This window comes from Bicyclus anynana, chromosome 12, assembly GCF_947172395.1.
Source record: "Bicyclus anynana chromosome 12, ilBicAnyn1.1, whole genome shotgun sequence".
Classification (NCBI taxonomy): Eukaryota; Metazoa; Arthropoda; class Insecta; order Lepidoptera; family Nymphalidae; genus Bicyclus; species Bicyclus anynana.
Window position 1 is genome coordinate 16,932,523 of NC_069094.1, and position 23,518 is coordinate 16,956,040.

Here is a 23,518-nt window from a genome sequence, read left to right on the forward strand (position 1 = left end):
ATGGATTGAGATCCATCTGAGGAGTGGAAAACCATCACCTAAATGCAGACTAATACATCGTAGAGCCTACAAGGAACAACAAACCGCTGCCTTGCGGCTACCATACTCTTCAAACCTCGAGCACAATTCGTCATAAACAAAGGGCCCAGCTACACCAGTGCACTAGATACAAACTAATCGTGTTACATTCGCAACTTGCGGTTGTGAATTGCATCCTTGCGATCTACAATTCCTCATTGTTATGAAATACAACCGCGCCGCAGTCACGTTCGGCCGTTGTTTGCAGTATTTGCTCTCGACCCGTTTTGTTTGTACAAATAATGCAACAGGTTGGAATAGTCTAAAACTAACGAGTTACCCGCTGCATTAATTCTTGCACTTCATTGTAACACAAAGCTACTGTGTATTGCAAAATTATAGTTTGTTATGTTGCCATCACCGATTTTTGACGTAAATCTGAATTAACAAAATAGTCTGATCAATCTGAAAAATCTGAGCTGTGCATTTGTGCAATTTGACAGTCAGGAAACATCTCAACTGAAATCGGACTTCAACCAAGTAATTGAATTGAAATCACTGAAAACTTTAGCAATATAAAACTCGAACAACTCAAATATTGTAAAATATTATAAAAACTTCATTTATTCATAGACATCATTGAAAGAAAACATGAAAACATCAAGCAGTACAAAGTGCCTAATTAGTACAAATTAAGATATCATAAACAAAGTATCAATTTACAAACTACATAGCGGATAAGGTAACATAACTACTAGGAAGCGACGTAGCATAAAGTTGTTTATTGATTAAAATGTATTCAACGAATGTGATAGCAATAGTGTGGAATGTTTACAACGTGTAAACAACTAAATAAAGGTTTTTATCGGTAAGTTACGCTTAAGTAGTAACGTTGCATTTAACAGAGAGACAAGAGATCGCATAAAACCGGAATAACATAAAAAATAAGCATCGTCAGTAAAACGTCAGATCAACGAGAAGGAACGGATTGAATGATATGTGTCATTTGAGTGGACTCAAGAAACTGTTTGTTTAAATAGTTTTCTGACGTTCTTTGGCAACCATATACATGATCGGACAGGTAGAAAGAAAAAAATCCAGAAGGAGATCTGCTGCTCGATAAACTAACCTAGAAAGTAAACGAGTAGCTCAGTGTTCCGGCAACGCAAGCGACCGTCAAAAGTGGAGAAACATCATTGCACATCGTAGCAACTACGATGACAAGACTCTCTGTCAAGAGCGCACGATGAAGAAAAAGATTGTTTTCAGAATTACAATGTAGAACTTGAAGAGCAATAAAAAGAAAACAGTAATAAAATAGACATATCTACCCATTTTTCCGCATGACATATTAAACAGCAAGGATTTGATGATGTTTTAGAAGTTTGTTGGTTGGTTGTCTACATACATTTATTAAATGATTTCTTTCACGCAAATTTTTGTACAAATATCTTTTATATCTCTGATTTCGCAAGTGTACTGTAGGCTGTAGCCACAGTAATCACATAACATCAGATGACTCGTAAATTAAAAAGTCAATATTCATTTTTCCTCCAGTGTATGTATAGGTTCAGTATAAATCAATAGTATAACGTTTTAATATATGTATAGCTACTGAATGTACTGAATTACTTTGCACACTAAGACATACTCGTACAAAAATTGCTGAATAGTTCAGGAAAATGTTCTGTGGACAAATTGTTTGCACCAAGTTTATGCCGAGTCGTGATGAGGCGTGTTTACGAAGCCGGACCGCGTTTAATGATGTGTACGTTACACTGAATGAACGGGACGTGCGAATGGTATTAGAACGATATACAGCCTAATGAGTATGTCGGACTGATGTTGTTTATTTGTGAGGTTACGAAATTAAACTGAACTAATCTTGGACTACGAGTATGAGTAATATTTATGTGAGTGCCATTTATTGATTCTCGTAGCTGACCTAACCAACGGTCTCGATTAAATTTTTCGGCATTATACGAAATACTATCAGACGCCGCGCGGTTTCACCCGCGTTGTTAACGTTCCCGTAGGAATACGGGTGTAAAATATAGTCTATATCACTCGGGGGTAGTGTAGCTTCCCAACAGTAAAAGAATTTTCCAAATCGGTTTAGTAGTTTCAGAGCAAACAAACAAGCAAACAATCAAATCTTTTCTCTTTATAATATTAGTATAGATAGATTAATGCAGCATTTAACGAGCCTAATCTGTAACGCCACCTAATTAATTATTTCATCTTACACTAAAACATCGGAAATAGTGCAAACCGCTTATACACCTTATACACGTGCAAAGGGCGTGCATAAGGTTGTCGATCAGGGTATGCACTAGTAATAACATTAAGCAAACTGGAAAAATCTGTATTTAATAAGCACTATGAAGACATCACTTGGGGCATGCAGTACTTTAATGCATGTATGAAGTGCACGCCGCTGCCTATTATGTATTTTGTGACGAATTTAACAACACGAAAAATTCTTACTTCGGCGCGTGCTTATTGTTGGTTAGGTACCTATGTTATAATACATGCGTCACTTTTCCTTAGTTTCCGATTTCGATAACTGTATTGTATATTTTACTTTAAGCTATGATTTACCTCTCAAAATCTCAACAATAGGTATATGGGCAGTTTCATTTGGTTCTATAGTGTTCAGTATACCAGTACCAAAAATAAATAAGCTGAATCACTAATCGCTATTTATACATCCCATTTAATGCGAGCGGGTAATATAAAATGTTGCTACAGAAATACCAGCCGTGTTCAAAACGGATTAGCCAACGTTACTTGCGCTAAGATATTTTGTGAAAGAATTAGCAATTTTGTGGCATGCGACCATGCAAGTCCTGGTTTCCTCACATCTGTTACACCCGTCTTATAGTAAGCGATTACGTAGTAGAACTCTTTAAATAAGTGCTCATCCGATTAAGTATTTTTAAAAGTTGACTCGTAGGTCTAAAAGTACAAGTATGTAATATCGTCAGAATTGCAAGTGCACCAAACATGAGTGTATGTTTGTATGTCTATAAAACTATGTTAGATTGGGAACTTTTTTATTTATGCTAGTTATATTTCAACTTAAAAGCAGTGCAGTGATTGTTATGTGTGTCGTTTTAATTGAGGAACTTTAAACATTTTTCCTTCAGTTAAATGCTTCTTTGGATACTCTTTATTATTTATCTGTTTTGTATACTAAACGTCCGTAAAGATAAGATTAAGATAATGAATAATATGGAAATACGATATATTGTTAAAGAATCTTTGGAGATAATTTAAAGGATAAGATAACTAAAGAATCGCCTCTAAAATAACAACAGAGATTTAGATTGCAAATATCTAAATATTCGAAAAATGCGTTTTTATGGGAAACGAAGTAGTGGCAACTAAGAAAAAATGAGTTATCTGGTTGCTATAATTAGAGAAAACACATGTTCCATACGTTAGGTGCATACGTTACCGCTGCAGGGGTTAAAATATTTGAATAAAATGCGTTTCAACATTCTTGATATATATGTACTATAAAAGAATACAAACCGAGTGACCGAATATGTGCATTGTACATTCAATAGATATGAAATCTATTGAATTGTTCTAAGGTCAAAAATTGTTATAGTGAAGTTTGTTCAAATCTAGGTTAAAGCAAAATTTAATTTCATATTTAAACAGAGCAAGAGCCTTTGATAACTTTATCAGTTTACAAAAGCAGAAAGTCTGCCAGCCCATGCATAATTGTTTTATATCGTACGAAAATACGCTCATACTAAGCAGTCTGGAAAGTACAAATAATTAAAACCTAGAAATCTTGTAACAATATATAAATATTCTCAAATACAACATTCTGCAACACGTAATCTATTCAATTCAGTCAGTTTGATATAACACTTTCTCCAGTGTTTATTGCATACTGAGCATCCATCGGCATCCAGGTTTATAGCACGAGCATGTCTGCATGATTTATCTCATTTTCTATTTCCTAGCTTTCCCCTTGCACTTGACGGGCCCTTTCTACTGTTTGCCGTCCATTCTTGAGTGCCTGTGTTAGTTCTTCATATTCTTATCAATTTAGCAGGTTATTGAACTACTAGTGGTGTGTTATTTTATCGCTACTATTAAATAACGATTAGGCAACATGTTAGTCACTTAATTATACCGTTGGCCGTCTTCGCCACAAATTGGTAACATTCTTCTTTGTTCATTCGTTAAATTTAATTTAATAAAATAATAACAAGCTTTTCACTACTTCTATTACCTGTCGTCGTGAGTAAAATATTTTTCATTTGGTGGCTTTTATTGCTTAACACAATTTTTGATAACTTTACTCAATGTCATATTCAAAAGTATTAAAGTTTGTATAGATTTTTTCAGTACCTAATACTGTCACACATAATTGTTTCAAAAACTATTGTACGTGCTGTGATACTGATGGCTATTTGAGAATAACTTGATTTATTGTAAATGATCATTTTTTCGTCGTAACCTTTTTCACGAGAGACTATAGTTTTTAGTGTTATGTCATTACTTAATCTTAAACATTGTCATTCATAAATAAGTGAAGGTCGACTGTGCATCATACACCCATTCAATGAAAAAATCGCTCTACAATTCCCACAAAGATACGAATCTCTAGTAATTTAATAAGAAATATAGTAAGATGATGCGATAATTTGCACAATTAACGTTTCAAATACCTACTTAAAATGATTAATATTGAAATCTTTACGCAAACAGGCATTAAATTGTTCAGGTAAAATAATTTGTATAACTAAGCAGGCGTAATTGGCCACATTATTTAGTAGACGATTGATTAACAAAACGAGCTAACTGTTTCAACGCACTTGCTGGCAAGTATTTAAACAAGTGCCAGTAATTCGATACAGTGATAGTAAAAATACGGAAACATTGGTACTTGACAATTTATGGGGATTTAAAATATGACATGATGCTTGAATTGTGTGATTATTCATTACACCATGAAACAGTCCTACGTAAACTAAACTTCGCCTTTAGGCTTTGAATCTAGAGAACGTAGATTACCAACAAATTAGATTACTTTCAATTGGACTAAATAGTTTAATTAGGATTAATATTGTACTAAAATTACTCTGTGTGACATGTACTTCCACTTTTTATGTGTTGTTCTTTCTCTATAATAGATGAAGTAGAGTTCTGTTTTCTCTATAGCGACTGTCGGTTTCCATATTACGCTTGAGTGGAAACTAATCGACTAACTGTTATTATGATAATGACGATTGTAATACAAATATAACAATGTATATCGTTTTAATCGGATACAGTTTTTAGCTATTTCACGCGTACATCTTTTTATGTACAATTTGATAGTAATATCCTTTTCGCAGTGTGAAATTAGTTTCATTTGGTATTTTTATATTACTGTATCATCAATGAACCTTGGTGTTTGAGCAATTTCGCAATTTCCGATTGTTTTCGCAATTTTCCGGCAATCGTCGTTTATTTATTGGCTCAGATTTAATGAAGGATGTTATTTATTATCGTATAATGTACAAGCATCCTATCTATTTTTTTTACAGTTGCAGGAATGATTATTCATTTCGATTAATCGAGTATTATAATTAAGGTTTGCTTGCTCCGCATATGGTACTTCTTTTAAACAGAGGGGATATAGTATACGTTAAACTTGTAGTCCGCTCCATTGAAATTCGCCGAACTACGTAATCTATTACAACCCTGCGGGGATATGTTTCTGAACTGCACAGCCATTCGCCTCATGTTCGGACTCCATATCTGGCGCATACTATACCTTGCGTACTTCATTCCTTTAGCAAAGTTTGCTTTAAATCGAGTGTATTATGACATTTGTCATAACGTCCGTTAACTATGGCGTCACATCCGCCACATTTCCTTTCATTTTCGATTGTCTCTGACCGAGGTCTCGTGTATGCATACAGCCTATTGTTTCATCGCACGCATCTTCGATTACAATAACGTAATTACGGCTGCCATCACTGGTATCAAAGGTATTTAAGAAAATCACTGCTTGTATATCAACTATTTGGCTATCTACTAATCAATGCAGTTACCAATAACAATTATTATCTACACCACAGAACATCAAGCACTTAAGCTGTCTTATATCCGTGATTTACACTAATATTATAAAGAGGAAAGGCTTGTTTGAAGTGAAACTACTGGACCGATTTTAAAAGTTCTTTCACCAATAGTAGGCTACATTATCAGTAAGTAACATAGGTTATATTTTATTCCCGTATTTCAATGGGTTTGGGAAGTACATGGGTTAGACCGTGGGGTCTGATAGTTATGTATATTTTAAAAGGACAGAGTGAGTATTTTTAATTTATCCTAAATGTTTGATATGAATCATAGCAGAGATGGAGAAATAATCAAAGAATCGAGAAAAAATAATACCAAGTACGTAGTGAGGATTACGCAGGCTGTTAAACGTGTTTGGCTTATCAATAGTCAATACCTTCTCGATATGTCAACTTATCTAAAGGTTAACATTGTTAAGAGTTATGAAATGAGTTTATTGCTTTATCTAACCTTTGTTTGTTTGGCATTTCGAATTAAGAAACATGCTTCAATTCTTAAGCTATTTTCAAGTTATTTAATGAAGACAGTTAATAACTAATTTCAATCTACCGCCATTTTCCAAGAATACGGTTCGTGAATTATATTCACGTCTGTAACTTGCGATGTCTTGATAGTCTTCAGTAGTAGAGTAAACTAGCCTCACCGGATTACCTAGTAATATTCAGTAGCATACACATACGATGTACATCCCATATCATGTGTCGTCTCTTATATGTAGAGGCCACCTGGCCTATTCTCTAACTTTGAGTAACTACCGTAGATATACTCGTGCATGAAAATTATCAACTAGCCATTGTTAGTGATTCTGATGTCATGTGATTTCGTATACAATATTAATCTATTGCTAACTGATCAAAATTACTTACCAATGTGCTTGACATTGTGATTTTCGTAAACAATGGGCTTTATGAGAAATGCGGTTGTTATTGATTTGATGTCAACTATATTACACGGCTAATAGAGCAAAAATAGTGAATAGGCCAACTGGTCCTGTCGTGGGTCGATAGAACTTGATGAAAATGATGATGAATACGCGGGGCAAACAAATATTACTACTAATGTCTTCAATGCAAGAACAAGTTTCCAAAACTATAATATCTATGTTTTGAAGATATGTACGCATATCATGATATGTTAATCTGCAATATCTCCAGACATTCCTGACGATAACGATAACTTCAAGAGGTGTACAGTGAACTTTGTTTAAAAACAATAATGGATGTGATACTTTAACTATTGGACAGAAATAAGCGTAATCTTAACCTTAATTCTAGATATTGAATAAATACTATATATTGTCAAATAACTTTGCTATACTCGACGAAAGCGCGAATCTATTGAAGAATACAAATCCCTGGTAAAACAATACTTATTTGATTATCTTGATAAAACTGCATTGCCTTGCATCGGTGAAGTTTGCAGTCGTAAAGAATGGCCGGCGGTCAGTGACACAACATCGCATTAGCATAATGACAACGCATCGGATAAACAGCTTACGTCTTGTGTTCCGTGCATACGAGTAGATCGACTTATTTGCTCTTTTTCCTGTCTTTTTGCCGCGGGACAAACTTCCAGGACTTGTTTTTATGCTAGATGTTGTTGCTTCCTAATGGAAAGCATTTGAGACACACGAGTTTTGATGGTGATGAGATTGTTGAGCATACATACCTTATATGTCCGCTCTTCTTTTGAAAGTGAATTAACTTAAACGAATAACACAAACTGTCCAACTGTAAAAGTGGTTTAAAACTTGTGTCATTATAAGAGTGATAAAAAGTTGAGGCCACTCCTAAAACTTACTTGTTGAAGAACAGGATCTTGGACAACATTGTGGGTACCACTTTTGATTGAAGTTAAATTATTTGAAGACTTAGTCAGTTGTTAAAGATGAAGGCCGAGACCGATTAACCGACTTGCTCTACGAGGCATTGAGGGTTTCACACCCTCCCAACATCTTAGATGAAAGAAAAGCTGTTCGACCAGCACCTCGTGACCTGAAGTCATATAGGACTGGACCAACAAGGCAGTTATATTTCTGTAATTATTCGATCGTTATCTTATTAGTAGAGTGCCGTTCCTAATATTTGATAGTAGCCAAACATATCACTTAGGATTAATGAGTTTCATTATTTGCAAATTGAAATGACTAAAGCTAAGTCTTCGTCGTTTATTGATGTTTATATTAACACTTTCATATACACATTAACAATACAACTTCCACATTCCTGAATGAATTAAGTAATGAGGCACACACCAGTTTGAGACCGGCCTCGCTTCCACGGAGCTGTCGCGCTATCGAATGCCGACCTTGCGACAATCTCTGCATTGTTTGCTAACACTGCCTCGCATACATTAACACTTGCACTCGGATCTGCAGCCAGTCTGTGATTGACATCCTAATGGTATGTCGTTGCCCTGAGAGAATATACCCATAGCTCGTGACCCATTTTTGGTCATCGCCAGTATCAACAACTAAAAAAAATCTTTTCATGTTTTCATACAAAGTAATTCAAATAATTCTGACTATCTATGTAACACACGCCTTTATTTATCCTTACATTTTAAAATACGTAATCGTAGTGGTAACTGTCGATATCGACGAGATATTGCAACTGGCACTCCGCACTTCACTAGTAAGCTACTTCATGATATCTAACACTTAATAAGTTAGCTGGGCCATAATATAAGGATGCTATACATTTAAGGGACACAATTTAAGGTCTATTTACAAAAGAAATATTTTTTACTCTGAAAATATTCATTTTAAAACACATGTTCTTTAGACATTTTTAATTAATTTACTTATCTATACTAGTATTATAAAGCTGAATAGTTTGTTTGTTTTATTGTAGATAGCCCATTTATCGAGGCAAGCTATATTTTATCCCCGTATTCCTATGGGAACGGGAGCCCCGCGGATGAGACCGCGCGACGTCTAATAGTTGAATATAACCCTAGAGTTATGGGAAATACTCCCGAGCACCCTGTATACTAGCAGATTCTCTTGACTTCGCCTTAGAATTCTGTAGAACAGACTATCATACATAGTTTCTCCACTATTTCTATCCTATACGCGCTTATACCTATTGCCTATGTCATTGAATATTTTGTATCAGACGGATAGCTCCAGATATTAGTGGGTTTAAACAAACGAAGAACTCTTTCCAATTATAATATTAATAAAGATTGTGACTTCTCCGGCAACCGAGGTTGTTAGTTTGAAGGCGGCACGAGGACAACCGAACAAGCATCGTTGAGAATAACAATAAGTTGGAATATTATAGTGACATCATTATTAAGTTTAGGTGGCGGCATATTTGGCAATGTCTCCGAGTAAAAGTTACTGAAGTAACTGTGGTTTTAGGATATAACGGTTTTATTTGGCTACATAGATATAAGTTTGGGTATCTTGAATATAATGGGAATGTCAGGTAATAAAAGTAATAAACAAATTATATTATTTACGTCTGCTAAAAATAAAAATCGAGCTGCTAAAACAGGGATGACAAACAATCAAATAAAAACTCTTCAGCAGGCAGCCTTTTAAAGGAGATTTTTATAAATTTCGTAAATGCTGCAAGTCACCATAAGATATATAAATCTTTAAAAAAATATAATGACAAATCGAAATTCTGAACAATCAAGGTGACTTTAGCGTAAGACAACATTATTAGCAGAAGCTGCATTCCTAATCGGCGGTAGAGTCTACAAAAATAGTCACTGATGTTTCAAAAGTGCTTGTACTTCATGAATTTTCATTTTAATTTTGAGACCTCTGCAAATTTGATCGCGGGACTAAGCAGGGAGACAATTGAATGATATATAGATTTTTAAATAATTAGAGAGACGTCATGGATTTGACCAAACATCACTTTCAGCTCAAAAAAATCACAAGAAAGGAGTTCTTTCCACCCAAACTTTTAAAGAAGGCAATTGCTGACTTAATTTTATGGGATAGGCAGTCCGTATATGAAGTGTGAAGTGCAGCATCCCTGCAAGAGTGGTGCAGCACCCCTGCAAGAGTGGTGCAGCACCCCTGCAAGTGTGGTGCAGCACCCCTGCAAGTGTGACGTAGCGTCGGGCGTATCATTACCATACGCAGTTGCACAAGGCGAGCCGCCCGCTGACACCCGACACACTGGTCACACCTACTTAGCCACAGTTTGTCTGTGTGACGCAACACACGCAACCATACCCGTGCTACGCTCAGACATTTGTATAATTGACGATCAACAATGTATTATTCGAAGGGAGATATGCGGAATCTAGATTATTATATTAATCTTGTGTCAACATTTGAAGATGCTCTGGTTTCGGGGTGAAACGTGTGGGGAGGATAAAATATAGGCTATAGCCTTCCTAAATAAATGGGCTATCTAACACAGAATTTTTTTTTAAATCGGACCAGTAGTTCCTGAGATTAGCAGGTTCAGCCAAACAAACTCTTCAGCTTTATAATATTAGTATAGATTCCCGCAGGAACATGAATTACGTCTCTCATCTTGACATCTTTACCATTTTATTAACTTAACGTTCTTCTATTCCAGTTGCTGCAAAACCTGGGCAAAGTAGACCGGACGCTGGATGACATCTTCGAGGAGCACCTGCAGAACTTCAACCGGCAGCACCAAACCGCCACCAGGCTTCAGAAGGAATTCAACAACTACATACGATGCATACGAGGTAATTACACCATCTTTCTTTATTCTTGCGTTGAATATCACAGGGTCACTAGCAATCAAGCATTGCCAAAAATGTGATCTTTCACACTTTATATGTAACTTACAATTCAGTTGCATTCTGTCTATAATAATTAGTGATAGAGTCAGAGTCACTTACTAATTATGTGCTCTTAAGTTGTCCAGCGTAGGAATTAGGAAGCTAATTATGTAGGGCTCTCGTCGTAATAAACGCATTAATTTCTCAAGGAGAGAGAAAGAACGAAGTGTCAGAATTACCTACATTTACTTATTTTAAAACCAAGGCTGAAAGAGATATACGGCGATAACGTATCGTAAAATCCCACGTAAAACAAATTCCGTATATCTGTTACTGTATTCTACAGTACTCGAAGCTATATTCGCTGTATATATGGAGTATGAAATAATCTAATTTATTATTATTAGTCCCGTATTGAACGTCTATTGACGTTTACTACGTCAGTTAATTAATTAAAAATATAGTGTAAGTGCCTGTAATGGCCAGACTACCGTCATTTTATAGAAGCTGAAAGCATGTCAGCATCTTTTTACCATATGTAATCACTAATTGTATAGGCAAGGATAGGTTACTATGAAGTTCGGAACATGGCGACTTTGGGAGGAAGCAGGTAACAATCCTCCAGACCTTCGATCTAAATACAAATAACAAACAATGGTACCAAATACAAAGCGTAATTTTGTTTTTCTTTCATGTTAGTATGAAATCATGTCAACACAGACACTTACTTTTAAGGCAATCCTCCGCCACAAAATATATAAAAAATATGCTTTATCGATAGAACGTCTAGACCTTTGTTAACCATTACATCCCAAAGCAACCATGACCCAAATTATATTTACTCCAACATTTACACCTTCTATAAAGTATGAAGGTCTGGCTATCATAGGTTCACACTCCATCAATTTGATAATGCCCATTTTATTTCCTCACGCAATGTAAAGCTATGAATACATTTATCCTTATAACACAACTTATCATAGTGACCATAAACAATTTAGGCTATTGTTATTACAATTTAAAGTTTGCTAGAATGATACTACTGTGATACTATTATATTACTTTGGATAATTGAAAAAGTCATCAAAAGGTTTCTTTAAAGAATGACATTTATTTGATTTTAAAGTTTTAGATTAACTTGAGATGCAAAATTCTTTAAATTCGTTTATTTCAAGTAGATATTTCTGATCAGTTTAATAATTGCGTTAACCAATTGAACAGGCTAATTCCATTCAATGTTATGCTATGGCACAACAGGTTGGGTAAAAATAAGCATCAGACACCATAATAGTTCTTTCTTTAAATTTTTAAACTAAGTGGCATTTACAATCATATACAAGTCTTGTTTCCAGCTGTCCAAACAGCGTCCAAGTCGCTGATGGAGGCGATCACGGAGGTGTACGAGAGCGGCTGGTCCGGCCACGACCTGCTGTACGTGCAGGCGCAGAACATGGAGATGCTGTGGCAGGACTTCTCGCACAAGCTGGGCGACCAAGTGCTCATTCCGCTCAACAGTTACACCAACCAGTTCCCTGAAGTTAGGGTAAGAGTCTGTCCGAGTCATCACACATCACGACTCTTCATCTTCTAAATAGCAAATTAGCCATTCAGCTTCCCAAACAGCGCCCAAGTCGCTGAAGGAAGTGATCCATCTGCCAAATTTGCGCGTAAGTAAAGTCGCTGTTGGAGGCAATCACAACCAATTCTTTAAAGTGAGGGAAATAGTCTATCAACTAAGTACATTATTAGTTAGCGTCAAAATACTAAATCGCTGACGCAGGTAATCTTGGAAGTGTTGACGATTCTGCCCAAGTATATTTTCCATGTAAGTTGCTGAAGAAATCTGTCTTCTAACTTTGCGCCCAGCTGTCTAAACATCTTCCAAGACACTGAATGAAGAAATTCAACTTCCAAGTAGCACATATTCTAAGTTTTCCTTCAAATGGCCAAATATATGCTTGGGGGCTATTTAAGCATCGACCAGTTTCCTGAAGATAGGGTAAATGTGTCTTCAAATAGCACATACACCGAGTTTGCGTTTAGCTGCTTAAACACATTTAAAACTGAGTATGTAAAGTAACTAACATATTTGATTGCATTAGCTATATTTGTGATAGTGATTAGGGAATTTGTCAATTTCAGAAAAAGATCGAGAAACGCGGTCGCAAATTAGTGGACTACGACGGTCAGAGACACAGTTTCCAGAATTTGCAGGCAAACGCGGCTAAAAGAAGAGATGACGTTAAGGTTTGTAGACTTAATTTAATTTTTATGCCAGAAATTCTTTCATCATGACAGAAAACTTTAAATGGTGTGGTGTTGCAATATGTGAGCTGGATCTAAGAAAATTATTTACTTACTGGCTCTCAAATGAAAAACACACATCGAAATCATTCCATTCCGGGAGCTTGAGAGTTCTGATACTACAGTATTTGTGGTGACTCTAAGCTTCATATCCCCTCTTCCATAAGAAGGGGGGGCTTTAAATTAGACTAATAAGAAATACAAAGGGGTAGGCATAAACCACATCTTCCCAATTGCTATGATCCTTGCATATCTCACTTGCTTCTTCGATTCTCATCAATCGTTACAAGTTCGTCGGCTTAGGGTAATCTTGAGCTGCTGGCCTATTTACTAATTTGGTCTTTATTAACAACCTATTAAAATAAACATACAATCATCTGAAAAAATTCATCTACCTATTCCTAATATATTATATCTATGTATGGATGTCATTTATTACAGTAAGTGAATTAGCCAGCTGGCTTTTAATAAGAATGTCCTGGATTTGGTCCAGGAATGTTATAATGTGTAAATGATCCAGCTATAATGTTCTCCAGGTAACCAAAGGTCGCGAGCAGCTGGAGGAAGCCAAGCGCACGTACGAGATGCTGAACTCGGAGCTGCACGACGAGCTGCCCGCGCTGTACGACTCGCGCGTGCTGTTCTACGTCAACAACCTGGAGACGCTGTTCAGCGCCGAGCAGCTGTTCCATTCGGAGAGTGCGAAGGTATGACTTACTGCCGGCTATGGGGTCCAAACTAGGACCAATTACCGTAGGACTTGCTTCACTAGACGTTACCCTTGTCAAAAGTATATGATCACGATCTAACGTGTTTATAAATACTGTTTTTATATCGATGTTTCATTATTTTAATCGTTTTCGTCGTGTAAACAGCTCTCTAAGAATGTTGATTTGTGTAGTTGCATGACGTAAAAAACGGCAACAAATTCTAGTTTACCAAAACATAAAGTTACGTTTCATTTGTAAGTATTTATAATTTAATTTATTATTTGTATCAAATTTTTAATCTGTTAAGGGACCCTTGTCTTTACTGTAATAGAAGCAAACCACTGGCAGCGCACGTCCACTCTCGACGAGTGCCACTGTCAAACTGCCCGCTTTTCTTTTTCCGATTACTAGTGTACATGAGACAATGCACATAAGTGTTTAGTAGATACAAACACTACAATATCTAAAAACATCGATACTTCTGAACTTCGTCGTTTTGTTGTTCGTCTGATTGTGTTCGTGAATTTTTTTTTAAAGAAAATTTGCCATTTATTTTATTATATGACCAATATTCCTATTCCCCTCCACTAGTCGGAAAAGACTGTGCTAGGAGTGGGTATGACAATAGACCAACGGGGCGGGAACGATCCACCCGTCGGTGATGAGTCCGACCGCTCTTACCGTTGAGCTGTTGAGGCTTGAAATTTGGGTGCGATACTAGTCCTTATGTGATTAGTCTGGGACTTAGGGTGGCTCCACACGTTGCAGGTGTTCGCGGAGCTGGAAGCGATCACCGACAAGCTGGCGATGGAGAGCCAGCGCGGCACGTACAAGAAGCCCGCCAACAAGCTGCCCGCGCACAACGGCAACGCCTCGCCCGCCAACACCGTGCAGAGTGAGTGTGTGTTGTGTGTCACCGGCTGACTGTGTTGTGTGTTGTGTGTTGCTGACTGTGTGACTGGCTGTGTAGCGAGCGGTGGATGCTTGGATACGACGGACGATTCGTTTGTTTACTCTTCAAGGTGTCTTTAAGTCAAAATAGGCATTTTCTAGTGTTTCACTATAGGCTGGCTTCATTGTTTACCATCGGGCGTGTTTTTTTTTTTTGTTAGCCCTTGACTACAATCACACCTGATGGTAAGTGATGATGTATCCAAGATGGAAGTTGGCCAACTTGTTAGGAGGAGGATGAAAATCCACACTCCTTTCGGTTTCTACACGACATCGTACCGGAACGCTAAATTGCTTGGGCCGAAGTCTCCCACCAGCTAGACCTGGACCAATTAAAATAACCTCAATCGACCCAGCCGGGGATCGAACCCAGGACCACCGTCATTAAATCCACCGCGCATACCACTGCGCCACGGAGGCCGTCAAAAATGAGGTGATTGCAAAGCATTAGCTGCATATTTGCATCTAAAAAAAATATGTGTGACTGTAATTATTTAGGACCGTTTTCATTACCTTCTAATAAGTGTCGGATAGCTTAGACGAAGGTCCTGAGTTCGATCCCCGGCTGGGCCGAATGGTTTTCTTAATTGGTCCAGATCTGGCTGACTAAGCGATTTAGCGTTCCGGTACGATGTTTTAACCGAAAGGGGTGTGGATTTTCATCCTCCTCCTAACAAGCTAGCCCGCTTCCATCTTAGATTGCTTCAACACTTACCATTAGGTGTGATTGTAGTCAAGGGCTTGCTTATAAAGAATTAAAAAAAACGTTTATTAACAAGTTTTTTTTCTTGTCACTTAACATAATGTAATAATGATGTTAAGACCTAAGTATCCAATATTTATCAGATGGTGGTAAAACCAGCTCTTAATATATACCAAAGTTGTATCTAAGCATTTATTTGTCGTACGTCTGTAGCAACTGTTGTGTGTTTGTGTTGGATGAATTGTTTGTATGTATTTGAATGTTTTTGAAAAATTTTGTCTTACTAATTCATGATTTTTAAATCCCAATTTAGTGCACTTTTGTATAGAAATTAGGTTGAAAAACTCGAAACTCATGTTCTAATGAAATGTGTCACTGGTTTTTATGGTATCATTACTTACCATTAGATGTAACAGTCAATAAGTTAATTAAAATAGTATCCATTATTAGACAGCAATGAAACAAATGTAGTGACAGTAAAAATAGTACAGATGTACGTTTTAAGGAGAACTGTAAGAAATTGGGTAAAAAGTAAGACAAAGTTTTTGAACATTCTAGATATTTCTATGTGAACTTTATCTTCTACTTACTAAATACTTACGCGTAATTGCTGGTGTATTTTCTTAATTTTATTATGCTCAGATATTAAAAAAGTTATTTGTAAAAAAACAAACATTTATTTATTTTAAAGACATGTTTTTGTTGAAATAAATTACACAAAAAATAAAAAGTCCCCTATTTAAAATGTACAGTACTGGACTTCATTTTAGGTGCACACTACGCGTATTAAAGTCTATTTGTACAAGCGAAAATTATTTATTATTTGCTTAATATTAAAGCAACCGTTAATATGTAAATAAACTTTGAAACTCCTTGAGACCTCATACCAAAGCTTTAGAAAAGATATTTGCGGTCATAGTGTGAGGTTTACACTATCTCACATCAAAGACAGGTCTGCTGACAAAGACTTACTGCCAAGCGATTTAGCGTTCCGGTACAATGTGTAGAAACCGAAAGGGGCGTTGATTTTCATCCTCCTTCTAACAAGCTAGCCCGCTATCATCTTATATTGCATCATCACTTACCATCAGGTGAGATTGTAGTCAAGGGCTAACTTGTAAAGAATAATAAAAAAATAATCTGATAGTGAGCCTGCAAATATCATGGTCAATGTGAATTTAAACCTTGAATCAAGGCATTAAGTACCATTTTACTTTAACATTATTAGTTACAATTCTCCGATTGTGAACTCTTGCTATGACGTTTCTAGTTGCGAGCAGTGGCGTGCACATTATAAATGCCAAACTGCACTGCCTTCCATGAGTCACAAATTTATATTTAAAAAAAACTTAAATGAGAACTCGACACAAATGTAATATTTAAAAAAAAATGTACGGGCCTACCCTAGTTACAAACCTTGTGCACGCCACTGGTAACGTGTACGTATACAATAACAGCATGTGTGTGAGCGTGTGCTCGTGTGTGTGCCAGCGCCGCCCTCCCCCTCGCTGAACGGGGACTCCCCGCCCTCCACCCCCGCGTCGCCGGCGACGCCCGTGCCGCCGGTGACCCCAGTGCCGCCCGTGACCCCCACGACCCCGCCAGCCGGGGGTCAAGCGACGCCAGAGCCGGCCCCGCCCGCGAGACGGGACCCCGCGGCCTCGCAACCGGAAACCTCGCCGCCCGCGGATGATAAGAAAGTCGAAGAATTGTATGACATACCTGTCGGTAAGTAGAAAATGTTGCTCACTCCTGCCAACTAGGCGATGGTTCCCGCATACCTCCTCAGGTACCGCGCTTCACATCAAAATGCTTGTGTAAGAAAAAATTTACACCGATAATCAATTATCATTTATTACTTATGTTTCGTTCAAATAAATACAAATTGACTTTTGTAGTGATCCCCAAAATTTACATTATACAAACATAGCACCTTTCACTTTGTCAATTAAATAGTCAATCGGCCATGGAGGACAAGAAATTCGAAGATTTATATCTTTTACAGAGAATTGTTCACCCTGCCAGCAAAAGGATGAAATCAAAAATTCCCCATGACTCGTGCTAAACTATTTTTTATACAAAATTATAATTATTTTGTAATTACATAATAATTATTTTGTTCTGAATCGTGTTTTTTTGCTGTACGTACAAACATTGTATGTGGTGATGTCACATTCATCAGCTGTCGTCAACCTTTTTGTTAACGTGCTATATATTTTAGTAGGTATTGGTAGCACTTATATCCCCTTTTGGCAAACCCCCCACTATATTTAGTAGTACGGGACAGCACAGTAGTTGCTTGAGTAGCTCGACTTTCCCAGGGTCACCAGAAGCTGTGCAGAAACTAAACAACAATGTGGAGGAAAAGACACAGAACGAGGACAAAGTGAACGAAAACGTGGAAAAGAAAGACACGGACAATCAGAACCTGACGGCCAAGACTGAGGAGGTGTACGACATACCAGTCGGTGAGTGATGTGTCGGTGGACAACGATATTGTATACTATAGATATGTTACGTGCCTACAAAATGTCAGCAAAAAGCGATCCGAATTTAGATACTCAACTAAGCGCACACATGTACAATTTTGCATTTACTTACAATATACAGGTGCTGGGGAGTATTTCACTTAACTTCAAGGTATTGACGAGGCCGCACTTATAGGAACCGATCTGCATATCTAATATTTTATTAACTAAAGAAAAAAGTTTTAATGTTTTCATACAAATTAATTCGAATAATTCCGACTAGCCATGTAACACACGCCTTTATGTATCGTTACATTTTAATCAATGAATAAGTTTGGCTACGTCATTAGTATAAGGATGCATATAAGGAACACATTTTAAGATTTATTTACAAAAGAAATATTATTTACTCCGAAAATATTTATTTAATTATGAATTATTTTTTGTTAAATAAGAGAGAGAGATACTTTAGGGTTATGGGAAATTCTCCCAAGCATACTGTATATTTATGTATATATAGTTTTACACTTCCTGAAACACAACGCGTTTATTTGTTTAAATAACTTTCTTTGTTTAATATACAACTAAATGAAATTAAGACGATTATTAATTAGCCACTTCTCAGTTTCGACTCGTTAGTGACATATCTAATAGTATAAAATCTTTGTCGGTGGAGGTGTTTGGTATTGTATGGTATTATTGTACATTTAAACACTGAATTCACTGAAAAAAATGGTGGGACTGGGCACTTTTTACACTTTTAAAATTATAGATATATAATATAAATATATATAATACTGATCACAGATCAATTTAATTTTTTATTCTAAATCGGCTCAGCTATGATTTGCTGGGTTTTGTGCTAGCTCGTTATGCTTTTAAGAAAAAAAATCACAAGGAAATAACTTGAAATACGTAACTCCAAAAATGTCGTAGTGTAATTTTATTATCCTTTATGGATAAACCATTAGTTGTCTACACAAAATAAGACACTATAAAAATAAGTTTTCATTCAGAAAAAAAGAATATATGGCATATTTACTTTAGATTTTATTTTCACACTTTTTAATTCTAATTCAAAAGTAAAAGTAAGAAATTAAAATAATTTTTTAGTTTTTTTACTTTTGAATGAAAGCGAACAAGCTATATTTTACACCCTAGCACTACCAGATGTATAAACTATACAATAAAACTTGAAATTTTGTAAATTTATAAACATTCACATTTTAACAGCATCATTAACTATTGTCAATCTTTAAATATTACACAGTAGTTTATTGAGACTTGTTCATGTTGTGTGTCATGTATTTGTATTGTAAGGCTGATCATTCACCGGCATTGAAATATCGAGCGACGCATCTTTATTAATATTTCATAATAATATGCATCTTGCTCTCGCTTATTATGTGTACTCGTACTTAGTTTCTAACCTTTGAACGTTCAGCCTACATAATACATTATATTATATAAAGTCAAAATTATTATTTTTTTTCAATAACTACTTGGCTGATGTAATATAAATTTATTATTTTAAATTAAAGATGATTTGATTTTGAACTAAAGATCTTATAAATTACATTCTATTTTATTATAAGTATATATATTTTTATGTGTTACTATTGATTGTATTTTTATTGGTATTCTTATGTAAGTCGTTATATACATACATTTTTTACAGGCTGCAGAAATTCTATTTTGTAAATATCTATTCTATGGAATGGCTTGCTTAATAGATTTTTTCTAACGCTTGGCTTGATTGTTCAATAATGTCCATTATTAATATGATTTAACGTTTTCATGTGAATAGTAAACATTTATATTATCTCACACTACGATATATTAAACTTTAATTATTTTGTATTTCTTACAAGTTCAAGTAAATAAAAGTCTAAGTAAATACAAGTTTAAATAAATATTAAATTTATTTCTCTTTGATAGATTCGGTAATGTCTTGGCAGTAAGAGGTCCTGTGGTTGATTTCCAACTCGAGTCAGTTTAGGATTTTATTTATTTTGAATTGGCTCAGTTTGGTTGATTTGACCATAGCTAGTTTTCCGCTCTATCGGTTAAGACGTTCCGCGTTCCGATGTAATGCGTCGAAGAAATCATTCATATGTAGGGTTAAATAAACTTGTACTTTTTCCATGTTTTACGTAATACATATAACTTGGGAAGAGATGCTGACCGATAAAACTAAATTAATAAAGTAATCCATAAGTACTAATATTATAAATGCAAAAGTAAGTCTGTCGGTTACCTTTTCACGGCTAAACCGCTGATTGTATAATTTTTTGAGCACGTTAAGCTGTTGGTCCCGCACTTTATCATAAAATATGTTAGTGGTCGTTAATTAATTTAACATTATATCCCTTCTCTTATAAAAATAAGCTTGTCGAAAATAGGCTCATAATAACGATTGATAAAAAACCGCATTCAAATGCGTTGCGTAATTTAAAAGAGCTAAGCTATATACAGAGTTTACGGAAAGTGGCTTTATTTTACACAATGTTAAGCCTCAAACTACATTACTCCCTTCGACGCTTCGAAAGAAGTCCTGGAACTGGCGAGGTCGCGTAAAGCGAAGCGAAGTTTATGTCTACACGTCAACTGCGCGAGTAGTGTATGTGTAAATGGGTTGGGGTCATAAGATGAGTGTGTTTCCAGGAGCGACACTGGCGGGCTTGCCGGCCGGCACGCTGTACCGCGTGCGCGCCACCTACCGCTACACGCGCGAGGACTGTGACGAGCTGTCGTTCGAGGTGGGCGACGTCATCCGCGTCGTGGAGTACGACGACCCTGATGAACAGGTGAGACGTAGGGCTGTATTCTGTATTCTACTTCATCAGTATCAGCCTGTTTTGACGGCCCACTACGGGGCCAGGACTCCCTCGTTGTTGGAGAGAAGATTTAGAACGCCACGTTGCTTCAATGCGGATTGGCGCTGTCAGATGTTATAGATAATGACAGGGACCTACGGCTCAACGTGCTCTCCGAGGAACGAGAATATGACACCATCAACTTCCCGACTCCTAGCTGAGTATTATAACCCAGGCCTTGTGATCCAAAATTACATAACCACTGGTCTGATTCAAATTGCATATATTTTACGAGTTTTTAACAGGCCCTGTTAGTAATTGTAACATAACTTTTTAAATAAATTTCATAATATACAATTTATCCATTTCGTTTTTGTAGGAGGAAGGCTGGTTAATGGGTATAAAAGAGTCGACCAACGAGAAGGGAATGTTCCCCGCGAACTTCACGCGGCCCATCTGAGCGGCGCCTCCACAGCGCACGCGCGTCGGAGCGCTCCCCACCGGAGAGTCGCCGTACCGCTAACTGATGTGGATAGTGCAATGCGCTCAGTGTTTTGAATTTAACAAATATATAACTTCCGTTGTCTGATATATAGAGCAAAGTCATACAATCCAAAAAGTGTTCCCATTTTGAAGCGATTTATATTATAATCTGTTTTATTTTTCAGTATTTCATAACTTTGCCAAAGTGTTTCTTTCTATATTTATATTATTTATTTTATGTACTGAACTATACTTTTAAAGTAAAATAAAGAACTAAAGTATAGTTAAATACATTATTATTCTCTTTGATGCTGCTTTCTACTGAACTTTCTACAGAAAGTTGTTATAAATTATGTATTTAGGTGTATTTTTTTGCATTTTCGCAACACTTAGCGCGTTGTCAAGCGTTAGCGTTTAGTTTTTGAGCGTTACTAGATATATATTATTTATTGCCTATGTTGTATTACAACGAAACCTGTAATATAATTATATGTGCCCCTCCCGTTTATTTCGTCAGATGTTATCACTAAAACTATTTATATTTTCATAGTTGACATAAACATATCCAAGTACTACTTTGGTATTTTTATGTATATTTTAGACGAGTTTTATAAATTATTGTAATGATATAATAATGTCTTAAAATTGCTCAGTCGTAATTATTATTGTTCAAATATTATACTATATTATTAATAAAAAGTGACCTTACATTAAATTTTAAAATATATGATGGCAAAATACTCTAAATCTTCCAATAAAATTACTCCAAGTTAGCAGTAACTATATTATTTATTATTAAAACATACATATTGGATAGTACGACTGTATTAAAATTGATAAATTCGATCATTAAAATATCTAATCGAGATTAATTTTAGTAGTACTTTTAAAATTGCGTAGAGTTAGTATTTTCTTTTTGTTGATTTTGCTATCTTTACTTCTGTTCCTTATTTTTCATAATAATATATAAATTGATTTTATTTATATAATAATTGTAATTGTCTGGTTGCATTTGAACTGTTTGACTGTCTTGACATTTGTTTAATATTTTCTTGTGTAGTTTATGTACTCTTTGAATGGATTATTTAATTTATTTATTGTAAATTATTACATTAATATCAGTTTACTATTCTTTAAGGGCAATCCTTTGTGTTTAATTTGACGTATTACTTCTTCTCTTGGTTGAATTCTTATTTATAATTTTGTTTTAATTCTTATGAATTTTACCAACCAATTAGCTTTAGTGTATATAAATCAGTTATAAATTGTTGACCTTTTTATTATTGTTAAAACCATTATTTTAACATAGCGAGTAATTTATTCGAATATACATACCTATTACTTTTACTGTAAACTTGCTTCCTTAACTAGACGGATGGTTTTAGTTTTGTTTAACCCTATTAGTGAACTGATTACTAATGTTTATTAATTAGGGATGCTTGTGATTAATTGCAGACGGGAGACATTTCTCTATTATGTTTAAATTTAATAAAATATACTTAATTAAAATGGAAATTAAATTTGAAGAAATTATAATATAACCAATAATTAAAACGAAAAATGTCCCCCTATCCAGAGAAAAATATCATATTACTATACCCATACAAACATTTGTGTCAAAAATGGTGCTTTCGGGTGTGTAAATACATAATCATCTTTTCATTACCATTTATCTAGATATAAGAAAAGATTGAATTATTATCAATTACAAACTATAATCGAACACTCCCAATTATGTTTTAGTTGTATACTCTTTGAACGCAATGTAACAGTGAGTGAAAGTTCTTAAAAAAGCAAAAATGAAGTCAAAAGCCATAAGATCATTATTTTCTTAGACTACTTTTGGTCTGTAAAAGATTAAAATGAATTATATGTAGGAATTGAATTCAAATTTCTGAATAGTCTATGAGCGACGTTATATGTGGCTTTTGTCGTCAGCAGTGCCATGCGAAGGTCCATAATAGATGATAATTTATAAGTTTGTTAAGATTTGTACAGTTTTTACAACTGCAAATAAAATGTTTCTCACAAAAATGCATTTTATTTTATTAATCCCTTCAAAGATATTAAAACCATTATTGCTGACAACTAAAGATGTTTCAAATTAACTAAAAACTGCCACGCTGATAGTTCTGGTAGTATAATGAAAAGATTTCCTGTAATTGTCAAAATTCAAAATTCATTTATTTAGTAAGTTTCAGTTTACAAGCACTTTTGATACATCAGTCATTATTTCCAACTTTTTTCTGCTAA

General features: G+C 35.5%; 1 protein-coding gene across 3 annotated transcripts in view; it reads left to right on the forward strand.

The window, feature by feature from the left end:
- The window catches only part of LOC112047691 (myc box-dependent-interacting protein 1), a 53,498-nt gene extending 30,199 nt beyond the window's left edge, over positions 1–23,299 (forward strand). The window contains exons 2-10 of one of the 3 annotated variants that reach the window (XM_024084894.2): positions 10,659–10,794; positions 12,183–12,373; positions 12,973–13,077; positions 13,671–13,841; positions 14,613–14,739; positions 16,990–17,226; positions 17,820–17,966; positions 20,631–20,773; positions 21,162–23,299. In XM_024084894.2, coding sequence (XP_023940662.1) covers positions 10,659–10,794; positions 12,183–12,373; positions 12,973–13,077; positions 13,671–13,841; positions 14,613–14,739; positions 16,990–17,226; positions 17,820–17,966; positions 20,631–20,773; positions 21,162–21,242 — 1,338 coding nt within the window. In that variant the 3' untranslated portion in view covers positions 21,243–23,299. The remainder of the gene's footprint in view (positions 1–10,658; positions 10,795–12,182; positions 12,374–12,972; positions 13,078–13,670; positions 13,842–14,612; positions 14,740–16,989; positions 17,227–17,819; positions 17,967–20,630; positions 20,774–21,161) is intronic. The other 2 variants (XM_052884782.1, XM_024084895.2) reach the window with 2 other exon arrangements.
- The last annotated feature ends 219 nt before the right edge of the window (positions 23,300–23,518 follow it).